Source organism: Hippocampus zosterae, chromosome 3 (genome assembly GCF_025434085.1).
Source record: "Hippocampus zosterae strain Florida chromosome 3, ASM2543408v3, whole genome shotgun sequence".
In the NCBI taxonomy this organism is placed as follows: domain Eukaryota; kingdom Metazoa; phylum Chordata; class Actinopteri; order Syngnathiformes; family Syngnathidae; genus Hippocampus; species Hippocampus zosterae.
Window position 1 is genome coordinate 18,253,408 of NC_067453.1, and position 16,997 is coordinate 18,270,404.

General features: G+C 43.4%; 2 protein-coding genes across 6 annotated transcripts in view; one reads left to right on the forward strand and one right to left on the reverse strand.

Moving 5' to 3' along the window:
• The window catches only part of LOC127598052 (tumor protein p53-inducible protein 11-like), an 823,313-nt gene that overhangs the window by 683,683 nt on the left and 122,633 nt on the right, over positions 1–16,997 (forward strand). The gene's annotated exons all lie outside the window — the stretch shown is intronic.
• Positions 1–16,997, reverse strand: part of reln (reelin) — an 89,318-nt gene that overhangs the window by 50,801 nt on the left and 21,520 nt on the right. For all 5 annotated transcript variants that reach the window (XM_052061514.1, XM_052061512.1, XM_052061513.1 and 2 more), the window contains exon 3: positions 1,527–1,665. In XM_052061514.1, the coding sequence (XP_051917474.1) occupies positions 1,527–1,665 (139 nt within the window). The remainder of the gene's footprint in view (positions 1–1,526; positions 1,666–16,997) is intronic.

Genomic DNA, 16,997 nt, shown 5'->3' on the forward strand with positions numbered 1-16,997 from the left:
AGGTCACCTGTTGAATTCCTCCCAAGAGGGAACACCAGGGAGGCGTCACTGTGGGGGACAATTTACTCGTGAAGATGGAGGCTGTGAATTGGAACTCGTGTGCGTGCGTTCGTTAGAGTGGGACTGGCTGACTTTGATAAGGTCAACCACGGGGGCCCCCACTTGTGACACAGTTGTGGCCCTGCGTCATCAGCGGCGACACATCACTTCATTGTCATAAATACTGACATGCAGCAAACAATGCACACCAATACAAAAATCCAACCATCCTCATAAGCTGACGTGTGCAACAGTAAATATGTTTGCTGGCAGAGAGAGAAATCCAGTAAATCTGTTTGGCTACACCAAAGTCCCCCACAGAATATTTTTTTTTTTCCATCAGCCTGACCATAAAAACCTCTGTCAGACAAGTGCATTAATTTCGGCTTTTTGTGATTACTGCCAGAATGCTTAATTCAGTTTTTTTTCTTTCTGAAACAGGCTTCTTTTCTTTTTTTAAGAGGACACCCCCCGAGGGGAGTAGAAAAAAAGCAGTCATTTATTGTGCTCGTTGAGAAAGGCTCAAACATTAAACAGCAGTTGATGTGTATCAAGTGACAATTTTTATCTGTGTGAAATTTTCATGCCCACACGAAGAAATTCCATGCCCACACGAAAATTGAGCCAAAATTGTTCATTAAAATTAATCTGATTAACACTCATTCATTTAAAGAAATGTATGTGAACACCAGAAGGCGCTGAGGATGTTGAAAGGCTGTAATGCGTAAGTCTGAAACGGCGTTGTAGTACAGCCACAGGAAGTCTCCAAATAGGAGAAGAAGCGAAGGTATAAAAGAAGATGCGAAGAATTCTCATTGCAATAATGGCAGGTAATTGAACACAAGTTGGAGCTTCTGCTTCAAGTCATCACACTGTGATCCGTAGAGATGGGCAGGTGAAGTTTCATGAAGCTTTGAGGCTTCAAATTCAGAGCTTTGGTGCTTCATTGAAAGCAAAATTAGGAACATGTAGTGGAAGAGTGAAGTCAAAAGCATCCTCTGTCACTAAAGAGTGAAATACTCACTTACTCTTACCTTTCAGAAATAAAAGTGAAAATGAATATGATAACAATTAAAGTATTGCTTACCGAATATAAATAAAATAAAATACAGGAATTTTAGCAAATAGCTGCTCTACAGGAAAATTGGCATATAGCTGCCAATGATGACTCACGATTGGGCAGGGATTCCCTGTTTATAACATTATAAGAGGTGGCCATTTGTAGCCCAGTGCCCTCCAGCTGACTCCATCGCCTGCTTAGAATCCAGTCTGTGCTCCAACGGAGGGAAGAACACCCGTTCTGTCAGCTCATAAAGTATTCCCACAGCCGCTGGGTCAAAACAAGGCCAGACATCGCAATGATGAATAGTACTGTCTGCATGTCTTAGTTGGTATACGCATGTCTGAACAAACCTGGGTATTCATTTGCTATACCTCTTTCAGCCATTGAAAACATACACACACACAGTACACAAAAAGTGACTCACAAGAAGTTGACGCAGCCAGTGCCAGGGGGTGGTGCAATCCAGACGAAGCTGAAACTGGTTGAAGGCTGGTGGCTCACATGGGAAGCGACCACACTGCAGACAAACTGGGTGCTGCTAAACTGATGCTCTAGCATCCCACCTGGAAGAACACACAAAGATGGTGATCATATGATTGTCTGTTTTAACACAACTGAAAACAAAACCTTTGCACCTGTCGCCCAGGATTACGCCTTTTGAACTTTTAAGGCCACCATCGCTGGATATTGCCCCAAACCAATATTAAGCAAATTTAACAAGCCACAATCAATTACAGTAGTTTGTGTATCAGGGTAAAAGTACATTATAATTTGGCACAAGAAGGCACGCTCAGCTACCGTAGCACCGCATTTACTGATTTTATTGTGATTGTTTCGTTGTGTGGCCCTGGACTATTTTTCAGACAAATATTTACGTAATGATGACATTTCTAATTCGTCAGGACAGGGTAGTAAAAAACAACAGCGTGTTTCGACCAACAGTACAAATGTACAAACTGAGGTCACATTGCTGCCCTAAGAAGAAAACTGATGAACTGAAGTGACAGACGAGGACTCTGAAGCATGAATGTGAGGGGGCAGGGGTAGGGGGAGAGAGAAGTTGCTGTTAATTATGACCGCTCATTATGTTACTTCAAAGATGACACTGTGTGAAGAATGTCTGCCATGTTGACTTTTCTGGCTGTATGTGAAAAAAGCATAGAGCAGAAATCTGTATAACCCATCAGTAAACTTCCAACCGAAAGTTTTTTTTATGATAAAGAAATGTACAACTTCAACAGTTGTGTGGAATTAGACAAGTGATAATGTCATAGCAAGGAGGAAATTGTCTAGCTTGACCTTCACCGAATGATGTTGTTCCATCCTCTGGTATGCCAACATTTGATTTGATTTTTTTTTTTCATTCAGACGTGCAGATAATCCATATTTCCTTCTCTGCCTTTCTTTGTCCGTTCCTCATTTATTGTGTCATAACCTTTCTCCCGTTCCGTGCCACCTGACATAACCATCGCTCTTATCCATGTTCGCCCTTGATTGCACCGGAGAAATTACATCATGTGCATAATCTTCATGTCACATAGACGCGGTACTGGCTGATTCATCAATAGCTACGCAGACATTTCGAGAGCGTTAATATTTTACTGAAACAAGATTGCTGTCGTGTCAGCAGAGAGGTATCTGGGCCTCGAGGTAAATATACAGCTGCGGTAAATATTCAGATGCAAAAGATAATTGTGTGATAATTCTGGGAATCCATCACCCTCCTACAACTCCAAGTCGCCATTTGGAGGCCAGAATGCGCGCACAGCCGACAGGACGGTTAAAAAAAAGTATGTTGCAACTATAAATGTACCGTGAGCTATATCGCCTGTGCATATGATCCCGGCCCTTCCCCACTGCACCCCTCAGTCGCAACTCAACACACGAAGAACAATCATGCTCATGGAATGATTAATAACAACGAATATCACTGTTCAAACCATTATGCAAAATGGTGTGTGTGCACGTCTCAAAACAAATGACATCAAGGGAAATCATTCCAGCCGTTGCCGCCTGTAATAACGTTGACCCCACAGTTTACGTACGTAAATAATGCAACCTTGGCAGCACTATAAATCTTCCAATTCAACTCTGCCACCTGCACGTGAGTATGTGTGCTTTGCATTCATTCGTTTGCTCGCCAAATGTTCGCCAACTTGTAAACTGCTCTGCAAAGACTACCAACTACAAGTAAAGACAACCAAGTGGATCGCTGTGGAATTCTGAACGGGCACAAACATTTAGCGTGGTCATGACATCCCTTACATGTAAAGTCTCACAAAATTTCGAATTTAGCGCCAACCGCTGGCAGATATGTCATGTAACTGTCGATAACTTCTTTTCACACGCATGTGCAGGATGCTCGAGCAGTGAGACAACAGGGTGACAGTTCTGCAGAAGTGGGCATAAAAGCTTCTCCCGTAGAACCACTTGGCTTACGACAATGTTCGTGTGATAACGTGTGAGACGCTGCATGAGCACATGCGATTAACGACACGTCTGGCAAAGCAACATTTTTCTCATACAAAGACACTAGCGCAGTGTATAATGACACACTTACAGATAATCGCGTGTGGCCACAAGTCACTTCGAAATACATTCAGGGAAAAAATAAAACACAAACACTTTTGTTGAGGGCTTTGATCCCTTCAGTGTGAAGTGTTTAACACTCTGGGAAGCATACAATGAAACACAAGCGCATGTTTCTTACTTTTAAACTGGCTGTGCACTCGAGGCAATAATTGTAGACCTCTATAGAAGAAAATACTTGCTTTCAACACAAATCCTATTTGGAAAGTAACACAATTGCAGTCGACGAAGCTGACGCACAACATCAAATTGTGGGTTCTAAGAGAACATGTGAAGTATTTGTCTCCTATGAAAACAACAACAACTGCAACAACAAAAAGAAAACTCCAATGTGGGATCTTACGAGCCAGAAAAAAAGTCGAGTTCAATCCAGAGAGAGTTTTTTGGCAAATGCTCACCAACAAATGCCCACCAACAATGCCCACGTCGCAGAGAGACACGGTGGAAAAGAGAGGAAAACAAGTGGTTGCATAGAAGTTGAGGTGGAGATGAAAAGGAGTACTGGCGCACTCCAGGAAAACTCAGAAAATGTCTCTTCCCATTGGGAAAAATACACTCGGGCATAAAATGCAAATAACCAAACACGCCCTCTTTCATGTTGAGGAGAGAGTGGGAGAAAAGATCACTAGTATTCAATGAAATCCAAACAGCAAATGTTTAACTTCGACAATACACTTTGAAGAACCGACACTCTTGGCTCTTCACAGGCGGGTGAGCGAAGGAGGCGCTTTCATTACTGTGAAATGCAAATATAAAACAAAATCGCTAAGCCCCTGTGACCATACCCTTGTTCATTTCCTCTTCTGTTCAATAACAAAGTAACATATTTCAACAACTGATGTTGGACTTCTTTCTCAAAACTACTCATTTAAGTGTGGCCCATACAAAGATGCTAACAGAGGATTGCTTTTCTCTCTTTTGTCAACATTGAAATTTTACATTCCTTCATTTTTCAGTAAATTAATAAAAAATAAAATACATCAATCCTGTTGCCAAACTCGGGCTTAAGCAAGGGTTGAAAAATATTCATGGCTTTTTGCTGACCTTAGAAAATTAAATTTAACTTGTTTTCAGGGTTTGTAACGCCACCTAGGTCAATTCGTGATTTGTGTGTGTTGTATGGCATAACTGCGCCGCTGTGGGAGTGATCACAGCCACCTTCAATCATGACCAATCAAAGCGTTTTGTTTCGTTCCCTGTGGTACGTAGTGGTACGCTTGTCGGGCACTAGAGTCTCGACAGCGGAAACACTGGGCGACAGACCCCCCCCCCCCCCACCCATGATCGTTCGTGTGCCCCCCCCCCCCACACACACATTGCTAACACTTAGGCCAGAGAGAAAACATAATGAAATGTCATTGTCACTTTGGAATTGTGAAGAATTTTGAAAATCTTGAAAGATTAAGAATCTTTATAGTTCTTTCAAATGAAGGACCCAAGCAAATGTAATTTAGCAGTGATCAACATTAAAGTTTGTTCAACCTTTGTAGCAACTGACACAAATATACTGTATGTCATGTATTTCTTAAATAAATTTCATGTTATATTGTTGTCTTGGTTTCCCTGGACAAGCAGGACTCCAAAAGCAGCTCGCTACAAAACCATCTTGCTCGGTTATCAGACACACGTTTTTTTTCAGTCAACTAGCACACATGCAAATATTAGTAGGCTAGGCACAATCAAAAAAAAAAAAAGCAACACTGTTTTCCCGTGCAGATCATGAGCTGCCGGTAGTGATTAATGGCAAAAGGATATGACCTCCTCGCGGCCGCAGTGCACCTGGCTATGAACCAATCTTTCATAAATATGTACAATTAAATGCTTGAATTCACTCCAAAGACATGAAAATGAGCTAATTTCTAGAGGAACGTGGGCAATTATTGTGGCATTTGTTTCTCCCTGCGCTAATATCTACTACTAATTGTGGTCAACAACGTAGTAGCAATGTGCTCACCGGTGTCTTCAGATGTCTGCACATTTTTCTCCCCTAAGTGGATGTACATTCACTTAAATATGTGGACACTTTCAGCAAATTCACATCTGACTTTGTCCTCTTTGGCATCTGTCTTTTGTGACACAGCATTTTCATCAGTCTGCCCCGCCGCCTTCTCACGATGCAAAGCTAACAGCCACCGCTTTCCACAGCCAAGCGCCAAATCACAAATCAAGTTAACTAAATGGAGTGAGAATCTTCCGATGGAGCAGATGGACGATTGGTTGCCCATCCTGGCACTGACTTCACACTGCAAGGGCAGTAGGTGTCAGCGCATTGGCACTAGAAATCACAGTTAGAGAAAAGCACCCTTCAAATTGGTGGGCACAAATCCTATTTATACAGTAAGCAGCATTCCGCATCTGGCTAGGAGCTAATATCTATTCATGCTGAGGTTCAAAAGTATTCCTCATTCTAATTAGCTCCTGTACTAAAGCACACTATCATACACAGAAATTAAATGTGCAGTGAGCAGATCAGATCATTTAAGTTTTTCTTTTTACAAAAATCGCTCCTTTGTTTAACAGTGAGAGGTCCCACATTGATCTTTATGATGCAAATATATGTATCTTGTGCTCCAAGGTCACTTAGTGTGTGATGTGATGATGCGTGCCTATGCAATACTCACACTTGATAACATCTAAAAAAAAAAAAAATCCCAGGAACACACAGACCTGCCCATAAACAATTCTTAATTAATGGGATAGTCTTTAAAAGCTGCTGCAGCATTCCGATATATATAAAAGGGCCGTGGATGTATGGGAATCTGCCAAAGAATCTGCTCATGGAGGCAGAAGGCGTCTGTCAACATGAAGACAAGGCCACACAATGGTGAAATTAAATGATACATCACACAAGCCCTGGCAGCTCCAGTAGGGTCCCCGTACACTTTTATGCTGCTGAATGAGCCAATGTGATACATGTATGGCTTTGTGTGCTGTGATGCATTCAACCAGTCTTTCGTCTCATGGCTGTGAACTTGACTGCGCTTCGCCATTGGCCGGGACTGGCATCCCTATATGTTTGTACCGCGAAGATGGCCAGGAAGAAGCTGTGAATTAATGTGGGTGGTGAAAGATGCCAGTGGTCGGCAAAAGAAAGGGTATGGCATATTGTGGGAAAATGTGAGTAGAGGAGCAAGAAAAGGGGACACCTGGGGGTGAGATGCTGACTGTGCACAATTGAATGTTTTCCTCCTATTTCCTTTAAAAGCATAAAAAGATGTGAAAATCTTCTTTTGTCCTAGCATACACACATATTTTGAAAGTACAATACTCTAATTCAATAATTTTATTTAGGCCTGTCTCACAGCTAGTACACAGTTATAACATACTTATACACATCAATGAGCCTTTTCAAGTTTTCTCAAAATGTCAAATAGCACACAACACCAGAGTAAAAAGTATAGACTACACAAGAAGCACTGAGCATGTTTCAAGAGTCTTACGAGCATAAATGATGAATGGAGCATAGCGAGGCTTAATAATATTCCCCCTGAATGTGTCATCATTGAAATTAATGTTGTTCTGAATGAAACAAAGTGTTGTTTTGGAGCTGCACCCTGTTTGATGAATGACTCTTTCACCTTAATGTACAGCCATTAGCATCCATCTCACAGGGCATTTCTCAAACACGCATGCACATATATTATGTACTGTATATTTCTATGTGTTCATGCAACTAGATACACAAGTGTGCCGCATTTACTGCTTGGTAAACAGTAATGAAAATATTGACGTCTGATCACTAAGATTTGGTGGGCTGCAAGAAACCGTGAAAATGTCATGCAAGACCTCAGATCATGTCCAAGGATTTTAGCACATCTCTGTTAATTGAAGCCGCCATAGAAGGGCAACAGTAAAAGCATGGATGGGGGGGGGGGGGGGGGGGGGTTGTAATCAAAGAACCGGCAATTGACCGTGTGCTGACAGAACAGCGTCTGCCCTGGCTGCTCAACGTACAGCACACAATATGAAAAATATGGCTCAGTCAACAATATCATTAATAGAATGGAGAGAATATCAATCAGAAAGTGAGTTGAAAATAGTCGTTCATATGAATCATCTCCAGAGCACGTCAAGTGATCTCCCAGATTCTCACTCCAAATACTTAAATGGCAGTTGGCAAAGTTACTTAAAACAATGCCTGCGCAGTTAATAAAAAGGTTTATAAAGGCGAGTTGACCGGTGTCCCAGAAGGGATTGAGTCCCACTTCAGATGTTCCAAGGCAACATTTTACAAGCATTAATTCTACGGCATGTAATGGTAGAAGCTGAAAGCGGAAAGTTGACATTTCGATCAGGAAGCTTTGCAAATGTAAGAACATGGTGGACTGTTGCTCCCTCAAACAGGGAGGTTAGTAGTTTTAACGAATTTTAACTGGCATCATCTTAGCTCACACTCTGATTTTATTATGTACAGACGTCTACTATTAAATTGGACCAGGTCAAGCGCAAGATGAGAGTGTTATACTATTCATCAGGGTGGAGTGTGACCGACTGAAAGGCCATGTTCGACTTGGTGCTGGTGGACTGACCGGTGCCTGCGGACGCACAACCATGGGACGTCGGCCAACTGTGAGCCCGAGGAGAAACTTTCCACACGGTGTGGCAAAGTCACCAAGTTGCCATTCCGTTTGTCCTTGTGCACCCACTTTTCCCTCTTCATCCCGCTACATATCCATCCATCAGTGACAGCCATGAGCCTTCTGTGGATGTGTGTCACCGTGGCTTGGCAGGCACACATCACAGCAGCTTTACCGGCAGGCGCCGAGGCTAATTTGATTTTTAATTCAACACGACTCCTGAACTAATAATTTGAGCCAGGGATTAATTAATCTGATTTGACTTGTGCTAATTTATAGCACCCGCGTCCGTGCGGCGCCAGACGGCAAATAAACAAACTGGTGGGGCTGCGCTCTTGCGGGCTGTGTGCTGACATACATGTTGGGAATGAGCGACACCCACGGCGACAGGTGAAGAGCCAGTGCAAAGCCAACGGGAAGCAAAGCATGTCGCACTTGCTTTGCATCATGCATGTGACATACTAATTGCGTTTTAGTGTGATTTATTGTGAATATAGACGAGGTCTGGAGCTGAGAGGCAGAGGACTAATGAGTCTGGCTCCTGAGGAGAGCGAAAAACAGAGGAGGTTAAGAACTTTTGTTCCTGTCAAATATGGGTCAGATTGAATCTGGGTGAGCAGAGGGGATCTTTGAGGCTTTAAAAGAGTGGACGGAGAGATTCGATCAAGTCCTTTTGGAAAGAAGAAATTCTGTAGAATCACTACACATCCTTTTTCATCATGCAGCAGAGAGCACTTCAACTCCTTTAACACTGCCTGCAAGGGAATTTTAAATATGAATAGTGCTCAGAGGCCGAGAAGGCTTTGAAAAATCACTTTTCCTGCGTTTGCACGCTGAGCCCACAGCTGCCTACTCATTTTGAAAGGTGCATGTGGAGGTATGGTACATGACACCACAGAAGACACACTTCAAAGTCAACTCGCCTCTTGTGCTGGAACTGACGCAAACCCGGTTGTGTGCACAGAAATACCAGTCTCGAACTCAACTGCCGTCTATATTTCTACCGCTCCCGATTTCTGGCATGGAACCAATCTCTCGACGTGGCAGAAAATAACTCCAGTTCAAGTGAGACCACACATTGGAGCAACGGCCTACGCCTGCTGCTTTCCAATGGGGGGATGAAATGGAATAATACATATTAGAAAATGGCCAGTACACAGATGCACGCTGCTTTGAAATCTATCACAGGCCGCCATTCTGCCTTGTTTGCATGCAGGAACCACAGCAAAGCTTAAAATGTGCTTACATATTATTAGGTTTATACATGTTTGTAGTCAAACACACGGGACCAAAGACAAGCACATCTAATGAAGGTCCAGTGAACAGCGGGGGAAAGTGAAAGGTGTACCTCCATCTCACCTGAGAGGAACGAACTATTCTGCTGGGAGGTATGGCCATTGCTAATGCGCCGGTCTCGACTCTGCTCTTGATATCGCTTGAATTAATCATGGAGACAGTTCTCTGAATTCTTTGAAGGTGCGTTTGCTTTTAACTCTCAGGCAGGGGAGCTTAGCACACGGACGGACTTGGCTTGTGATGCATCATCACCCAAGCGTCCTTGGGATTCAGAGGAGGAGCCCAATGTTGAGCCACCTGTTTTTAGCCTCTTGTCATTGTGAAAGGAGACGGAAAGAAGACTCACGAGGAGAAGGCCAGCCGTCCCAGGTGATCTCCACTCGCTCTCTGAGGCAAGTTTGTGCGTCAGAGAGCACAAATAAGCCCTGCTCCTGACAACTCGTTTCATCTTCTACACTAATGAATCCGTCACGAGGAGCCGTGCACCTTGCGACGTCGCAGCTCTGAGCGGGCAAAAAGTAATGGCTAAGTCATCATCATAATGATTAACATCCTCACCACTTCTGCTACTGCTGCTGCTGCTGCCAGCACCAGCTCACTTCCCTTCTTTTCACCTACTAGCCAAGCATCAACAGTTTGGGACTCTTAAGAACGGGTGTCGCCGTTCAAGGTTATTGTAATGAAGGGTGTCAGAGCAAATGTATGCATCTTGAATGTGAGGATGTGTTGCGGAGTGAATAGATAAGTTAGAGCGTGCGGAGGCTCTTGCGGTGGTGAGAGTGTGTGTGTCTGAGCAAGCGTAAGTGGCGCAGTCAGGGAGCTGTCAGCAGAGAACCAGGAAGCAGGCTGATCACAGGGATGTAACGTGTTTGAAGTCTCCCAGGGACTGACAGCTTCTCTCCCTCATGGGAGCGCCTTCCCTCACCCCCTTCCTTCGCCCTGCACCACCCTTTCACTAAAGTATTCCTCCTTTCCCTGCACATGCAGGCACACACACACTCACACGCACACACACACACACACACACACACACACACACACACACACACACACACACACACACAAACACTCAGCAGGTTGATGAGAAGTGTATTTGTAAGAGTGGTATGTTGGGTATGAGGAAACACACTTGCACTCTCAGGGGAGATGCGGGTGAGAATAGGTCGGGGCTCTGTTCAGCATTGTGAGTGTGTTTGCGTAAATAGCGACATGACGAGCCGCCATCGCTCATCAGGCGACATTTAATCGGGCTCGGCTGGTGAGTGGGCGATGACAGCCGACCTTCAGTCATAAAATGGATGACGGTGGAAACTGCAATTTAAAAACATGATTGCATATACAGTGATTTTTTTTTAAGGGGAGGTCAAGCCACTGTTCTTTCCAATAATTATGTTGCCTCTTGTGTCTAAACACGACAGTGTGATTAATAAGTGCGTTTGTGGAATATGGATTAAGCAGCAAAATGCGCCTGTTTTTTGTTTGTTTGTTTGTTTGTTTTTATCCATCTCAAGGGGGATGCACAGGGCTCAGGTCATGACCAATCACAACTCAACTGTTTAAGAGTTTGGTCATGTCACATTCTCAAGGTGATCTGTGATTAGTCTTTGCCTAAACCCTGATCATCTTTGATGTCATTTTCAGTCAACACTGCCAACACAGATGCGAATTGTTAGTTGGTGGCAGCCTATTGAGTTTTCCATTTTATTTTAGCATCAAGGCAGTGGAGGCATTGTGGTTGCTTGAAATATGCAACATGTAAGTCTGTTTGTTTTATGTAAGGTTTGATAGTAGCCTTCAGCCGAGATTGGCAAAAAACAGCAACTGATCCACAGCTCGTATCAGGAATAGCTCGAAAAAAAATCTCTATCACTCAAATCTCAAGCCATCATTGTATGTGTTGCTGCTCCTTGTGTGTTAAAACAACAGTTGGAAGCTTTATAATTATTATTTATAGGTCCCATCTAATACTACAACTAATTTCCGTTTAGCCTATCTACCCTTTCAGCCTGTCAATGGTGTTTTGCATGACAGTAGTTGTTAGCATTAAGCTAGCAGGCTTTTGGTGGCAGCATTTCCTACGCTTTTGTTTTGGGTGTCTGTTTTACAGAAAACCTCAAATGGGAGTAAAACAACAGCTTGAGGCAAACACACTTTGCCTTATTTGAAGAACTGTGAGAGAGTCTTCTGATATCCTCAATGTGATGCCAAACAACACTCTCCAATTTCTTGACATCAAGAGTGAGAACAAGTGTTAAGGAATACTTTCATAAGTGCTATAATAAGTTTAAATGGGAAACTGAGGTTCACTGTAATAGGAAAGTGAGCCGGTCTATGTTTCTGTGCGTGTTTTCATGCAGAATGATTGCAATTTTGACCACACACACACGCTAGCTGTCCCCTCCTCCACAGGTCAAGGTGCAGCCGAAATTCATCTCTAATAGCTCGTATGTGAGCAGGAGGCCATCCGTCATGAGGACAGACTGGGGGCTGACTGTCCCTGTCACTAAGCTGTCGGTTTGTCAGCCAGCCAGTTCCATCATACTGAGATGATGACTGGCCCTTGCTGTAAAAGAAGAGCAGTGCCGCAAATCCATACAAATATGCAAATTAATAATAAAATAAACATCACCCCGTGAATGAGCCATCCATCAGTGACCGTGTTCCGAGAAGCTTCGCATCGGCATGGCAACACCAATCAGCCACGCAGATACCGGGTGCGATGGAACGCCATCCCATCATGCTCCCATCCGCTCTCTCTCATCCCCATCCTTACTCCCTGCTTCTCATCGCTCGCCGTTTGCCACTTTTCATTCACTCTTTGTCCAAATCGCCCCCCACCCACACACACACACTGCACTCATTGCCTTCACTTTAATCTCACCACTTTGCTTGGCTTTTTTGCTCATCAATTTTGGGCCTCTGCAATCAAGACTTTGGTTCATCCCCATAATTTCAACGTTGAGGGAGACTTTTACAAGAGCTTTTTTTTTTTAAACGTGATAGAAAACATTTGGCCATTACAGCAGCAACTGGACCACGAGATATTATTTCCATCACGAATCCTGCCTTTGGGGTTTAATCATCTCATCAATGTAGCACAGCACTTCAACTAACTGGTGTGTAAAACGCAGATGCATAAAAACAAGGCCAGTTTGCTGTTGTCCTCCGGTTTGAAGACTGCGTGAATTCCGTTTGGGAAAGCCAAAAGGCTGGAATGGAAACAAAGAGCTCTAAATGGATAAATGTCAAAAGGGGGAAAAACATGAAGCAGTCGGAATTCTCCAGCAGTTGACTCAGGCCGCACTGACGTCGCTCTTGAGACAGCATCTCAAGATGCTCAGTAGAACAGAACAAAATGAATCAATTTATACACTAATCCACATTACAAATGCATGTTATGATTGTAAAATACCACACTGAGTCCCCGGCACAGTGAAACAGTTCCACTGCGGTGTCAGGCGATTTTATGAGGTGGTATATTAAAAAAAAAAAAAAAAAAAACTAAGTCATTCTACACCCCTTCTTTCTTAACCACGTCTGGCTCCTACAAACAATGTTTTTTTCTCCAGTTTGGCTGATTGTGCACTCGCCATAGCTGAGTAATAACGGCAGCCTAAAAATTCTGTGATGAGCCACCCAGCGGCTCGTGGTGAATCTCCAAGCTCTAAGTAGCAAATGTGACATTATTCCCATTACCCTGACTAACAGCCCAATTGCTCCACTGAGCTAATTTGACAATGAGTGGGTGTTGAGGAGCTCTGATGCAGTAAAACGTCCCCCCAAAGCCTCACACTTTTATTACAAATGCAGTGTGAAGGGCCTTGTTATTCAGGATGAAAGAAAGCCAATAAAATGTTCCCTTTCACTCCCTCCATGCTGTGGCGTCTGGATGTGACATACACACCCTACCCCCAACCACCGGCCAATAAGCCACATAAAAGGCACACCGAACAAGAGCATTGCAACATGGTGCTGGTTTAATGAGTTTGAGTAAGAGTGACACAGTGAACTGGGGAATCACAGGCTGGTCTGACCACACCAACCACTAAACAACTGTCTAACACAAACCTCCACACACCCTTTCTCGTCTGTTGAAACATCCATACTTCCTTGTTTGCTGCACGCTACACTCACTGGCCACATTTTTCGGTACATAAGTGAATGAAATCCAATCTAAGATTTCATTCTCTTATGTACCGTCAGAAATATCTATGACACTAACAACTTACTCTTGACGTTTTTACTTTACAATTGTTTCGAACTATACTGAAATGTGTTTCTGATATTTTTGTTCCAATTTTCAGCGATGTTGGGTATCAGTCAATAGGGCCGTTCACACGGCACACATTTGCTCCGGTGCTGCACCGAGATATTTTGTTGCGATATATTTTGCACCGCAGCAAATTGTGTGGAGCATTCACACGTACGAAGCCGCTGAGCGGGGCAGCCCCACTTTCGTTCACACGACAGTTTCTGCAGCTGAGCAAAACGACAGAAAACAAACGCGCTGTCGTGTTGGTTCTTTTTAAAACGTACTGTATATACACAACTCAAGCGACGACTGGACCGGCACGTCCTTCTCCTTCTCGGTTTCCGTGCCTTCTGCTCGAGAGTGACCGCCCAAGAAAACGTAAATGAACGATGACTTCAATGACACTCAGAAAAGCAAACACTAATGCGCCAAACAGAAAATCAAGAGAGGAAATCACAAAATAAATTCTATGGGGTGTGGGGCGTTGTGAACAAACAACTCCGAGACAGTCCAGTCTCCTACAAAAGGAAAGATGTTACTAGCCAAGTCTTGTGTCGTTATGAAACAAACACATTACGGAAGTCCGACAGAGCACGAAAGCAACGCATTCTCGCCATACGTACTCTTCACAAGCATTTGCTCTAGAGCAAACTTAACCCAGTTGCGTTCACACGTGCAAATTTACACCGGTGCTGCTTTGCAAACGAGCATTTGCTGCGGAGCAAATATTTGAGCCACCTCCTTGAGGTGGGTCAAATTTGGTCCGGTATAAGCTCTTTTACGGGGCTACGCCGGAGCTAATTTGCACGTGTGAACGCTCTACTGGGGCAGCCCCGGTGCAGCACCGGACCAAATCTTGCCGTGTGAACAGTGATAGGAATTTTACCGCCATATTTTCCGTACGATAGGCCGCTACTCCCCCCCCCCCCCCCCCACACACTTTGAACCCTGCCACTTTTAATGTAATGCAGTTTATCGATAAATTTTGACTGGCGAGCTTCAAGCTGTCACTAGATTTACTTTAGTGTTGTTACATCTGAGCAATGCAATTACCAAACACGTCACAGCAGACCAATGAAATTGTCCCAAGTCGGCCCTCGTACTGAATATTAATTTGTCATTTGCGGTTGGAGTGTGCACTTGGGTCACGGGCGTGGTGGAGCCCATCCCCAGCTGTGATTGGGCGAGAGGAAGGGTGCACTCTGGACTGGTCATCATCATATAATATGAATGTAAAACAACCATTCACACTCACATTAACACCTACGGACAATTTCAAGTATTCATTCAACCTCACATGCATGTTTTTGGAATGTACGAAGCCAGCCTCTCGACTATGAGGCATGTGTGCGAACCACTAGTGTATGTAACGTATTTCCCACTTGAGGTACCATTGGATGTTAAAGGTGTCTCTAACATTGTTATAAAAGGATGTAATACCTTTACAAATAAGAGTCAGACCATAAAATAGGATGCGGATAAATGATGCTGGTGCAAAGATGTTTCAGTCGCCGTGTCCAAAGCTTCATGCTGCTTCCTGCATCGATACATCTGTCAGCCACATGCTCGCCTGCCATTCGCCTCTCAAACAGATGTTCACAGCTGGAGTGTGTGTGCATGTGCATTTCTTGATTGAATTCTGTGTGCACATCTCTGTATGTGTGTAGCTGTGTTCATCACATGCCTCAGTTAAGAGGGATTAGAGCCACACCCTTTCCGAGACGCTAGACACTAACATCAGCATTCTAAAACTCCTTTGTTGACCTGGACGACCCTCTCGGGCCCCTCACATCCTTGTCACAACAACAATGCAAATCATGATAGTGCTGGTCCACATCTTGAGCTTCAAAGAGTCTCTGGCTCTCTTAAACATCAGCAACTTTCTTCAAGCAAACTGATGAAGCATTGTCTATGAGGAAACTTGTTTGTTTGTTTTTTGCCGTCCAGATGTGACACATAATCAAATTGCACACAGCTGAAAGCCCACCCCCACCCATGTAATGAAATAGAGTAAAAAAAATAATTGTAACAGGATTTTGGAAATGCAGCTTTATAGGCTATTGCCAGACATTCTGTGAATGATTTTTTTAAATGAGTGAAGGTGTTACATTGAATCTCCAAAAAATTAGGCATTGCACTTGCCAGAGTTAAAATAAGCCTCTGGGTGAGAGAAGTCCACCGAGCAGCTATTCTGGGCCTGTCGGCTTCTTCTCCAAGGACTTCATTATTGTTGGTCAAATGGCCTCAAGAAATCTCCAGTGCGGGCAAGGGCTGCATCTATTCACACTTGACATCCCCAAGACTAAATGTAGAATACATTGTCGTGATCGAAAATCCCACACACTTTTCCAAGCTGATTTAGCGATCAGGGCAGATTACGCACTGCACTTTTCAGTCATCAATCATTGTTGGTGGGGAATTGACAAAAATACAGTTGGACTGGGCCAGGTGTATGAAAGTCAGAGTATCCGTTCAGTAAGAAAAAAAGTAATTGATCAATCAATCAAGGTAAGGTTCTGATTTGTTTTAATTCTGCATATCTCACCAAAGCCTTATTCTTTGTCACTGATTTTTGGGGAAGGTTTTTTTGTCTATCCGAGTGTGAATGGGCAAGGTCGATAAGAAGGCCCGTTAGAATGAGCTTAGTGTGGAAGAACTTCAGATTCTTGACCTCAACACCATCAAATAAGAATGCTGACTGCTCTCAGCCATCATGACAAATATTTTGTCCGCATGTTGTAGTAGACTGGTCTGGTAATCTTGTTTCACAAAATGAGTTATCGTCCAAATATGGAACGTATTATTGGAGCAATTTATTATAACAATGAACCATATGTGTTACCGCAGCAGTCTTGAATTTCTTTGTACCATGAACTGTTTTCAATTACTGTACAGAAAGAAAGAACACCAAAAAACCCTCACCAACATAGTGCTAGTATCTCTTAGGAGGTCTGATTTAGGGCTAATCTTTTTTTCTTTTCTTTTTTTTTCATTATTTGACCTGTTCCCCCTTTTCAGACACATTTCTTGTTTTGCTAGTGTGGTAGTTATTTTTTTCCATGTATCACATCCTCAAGACACAGGACACATGGAGATTCAAACCTGCAACCTTTCAACCGTGAAACAGCTATGCTAACCGCTAGTACACTATGCTTCAACTCTCAAGTTTTTTTTAACCTGC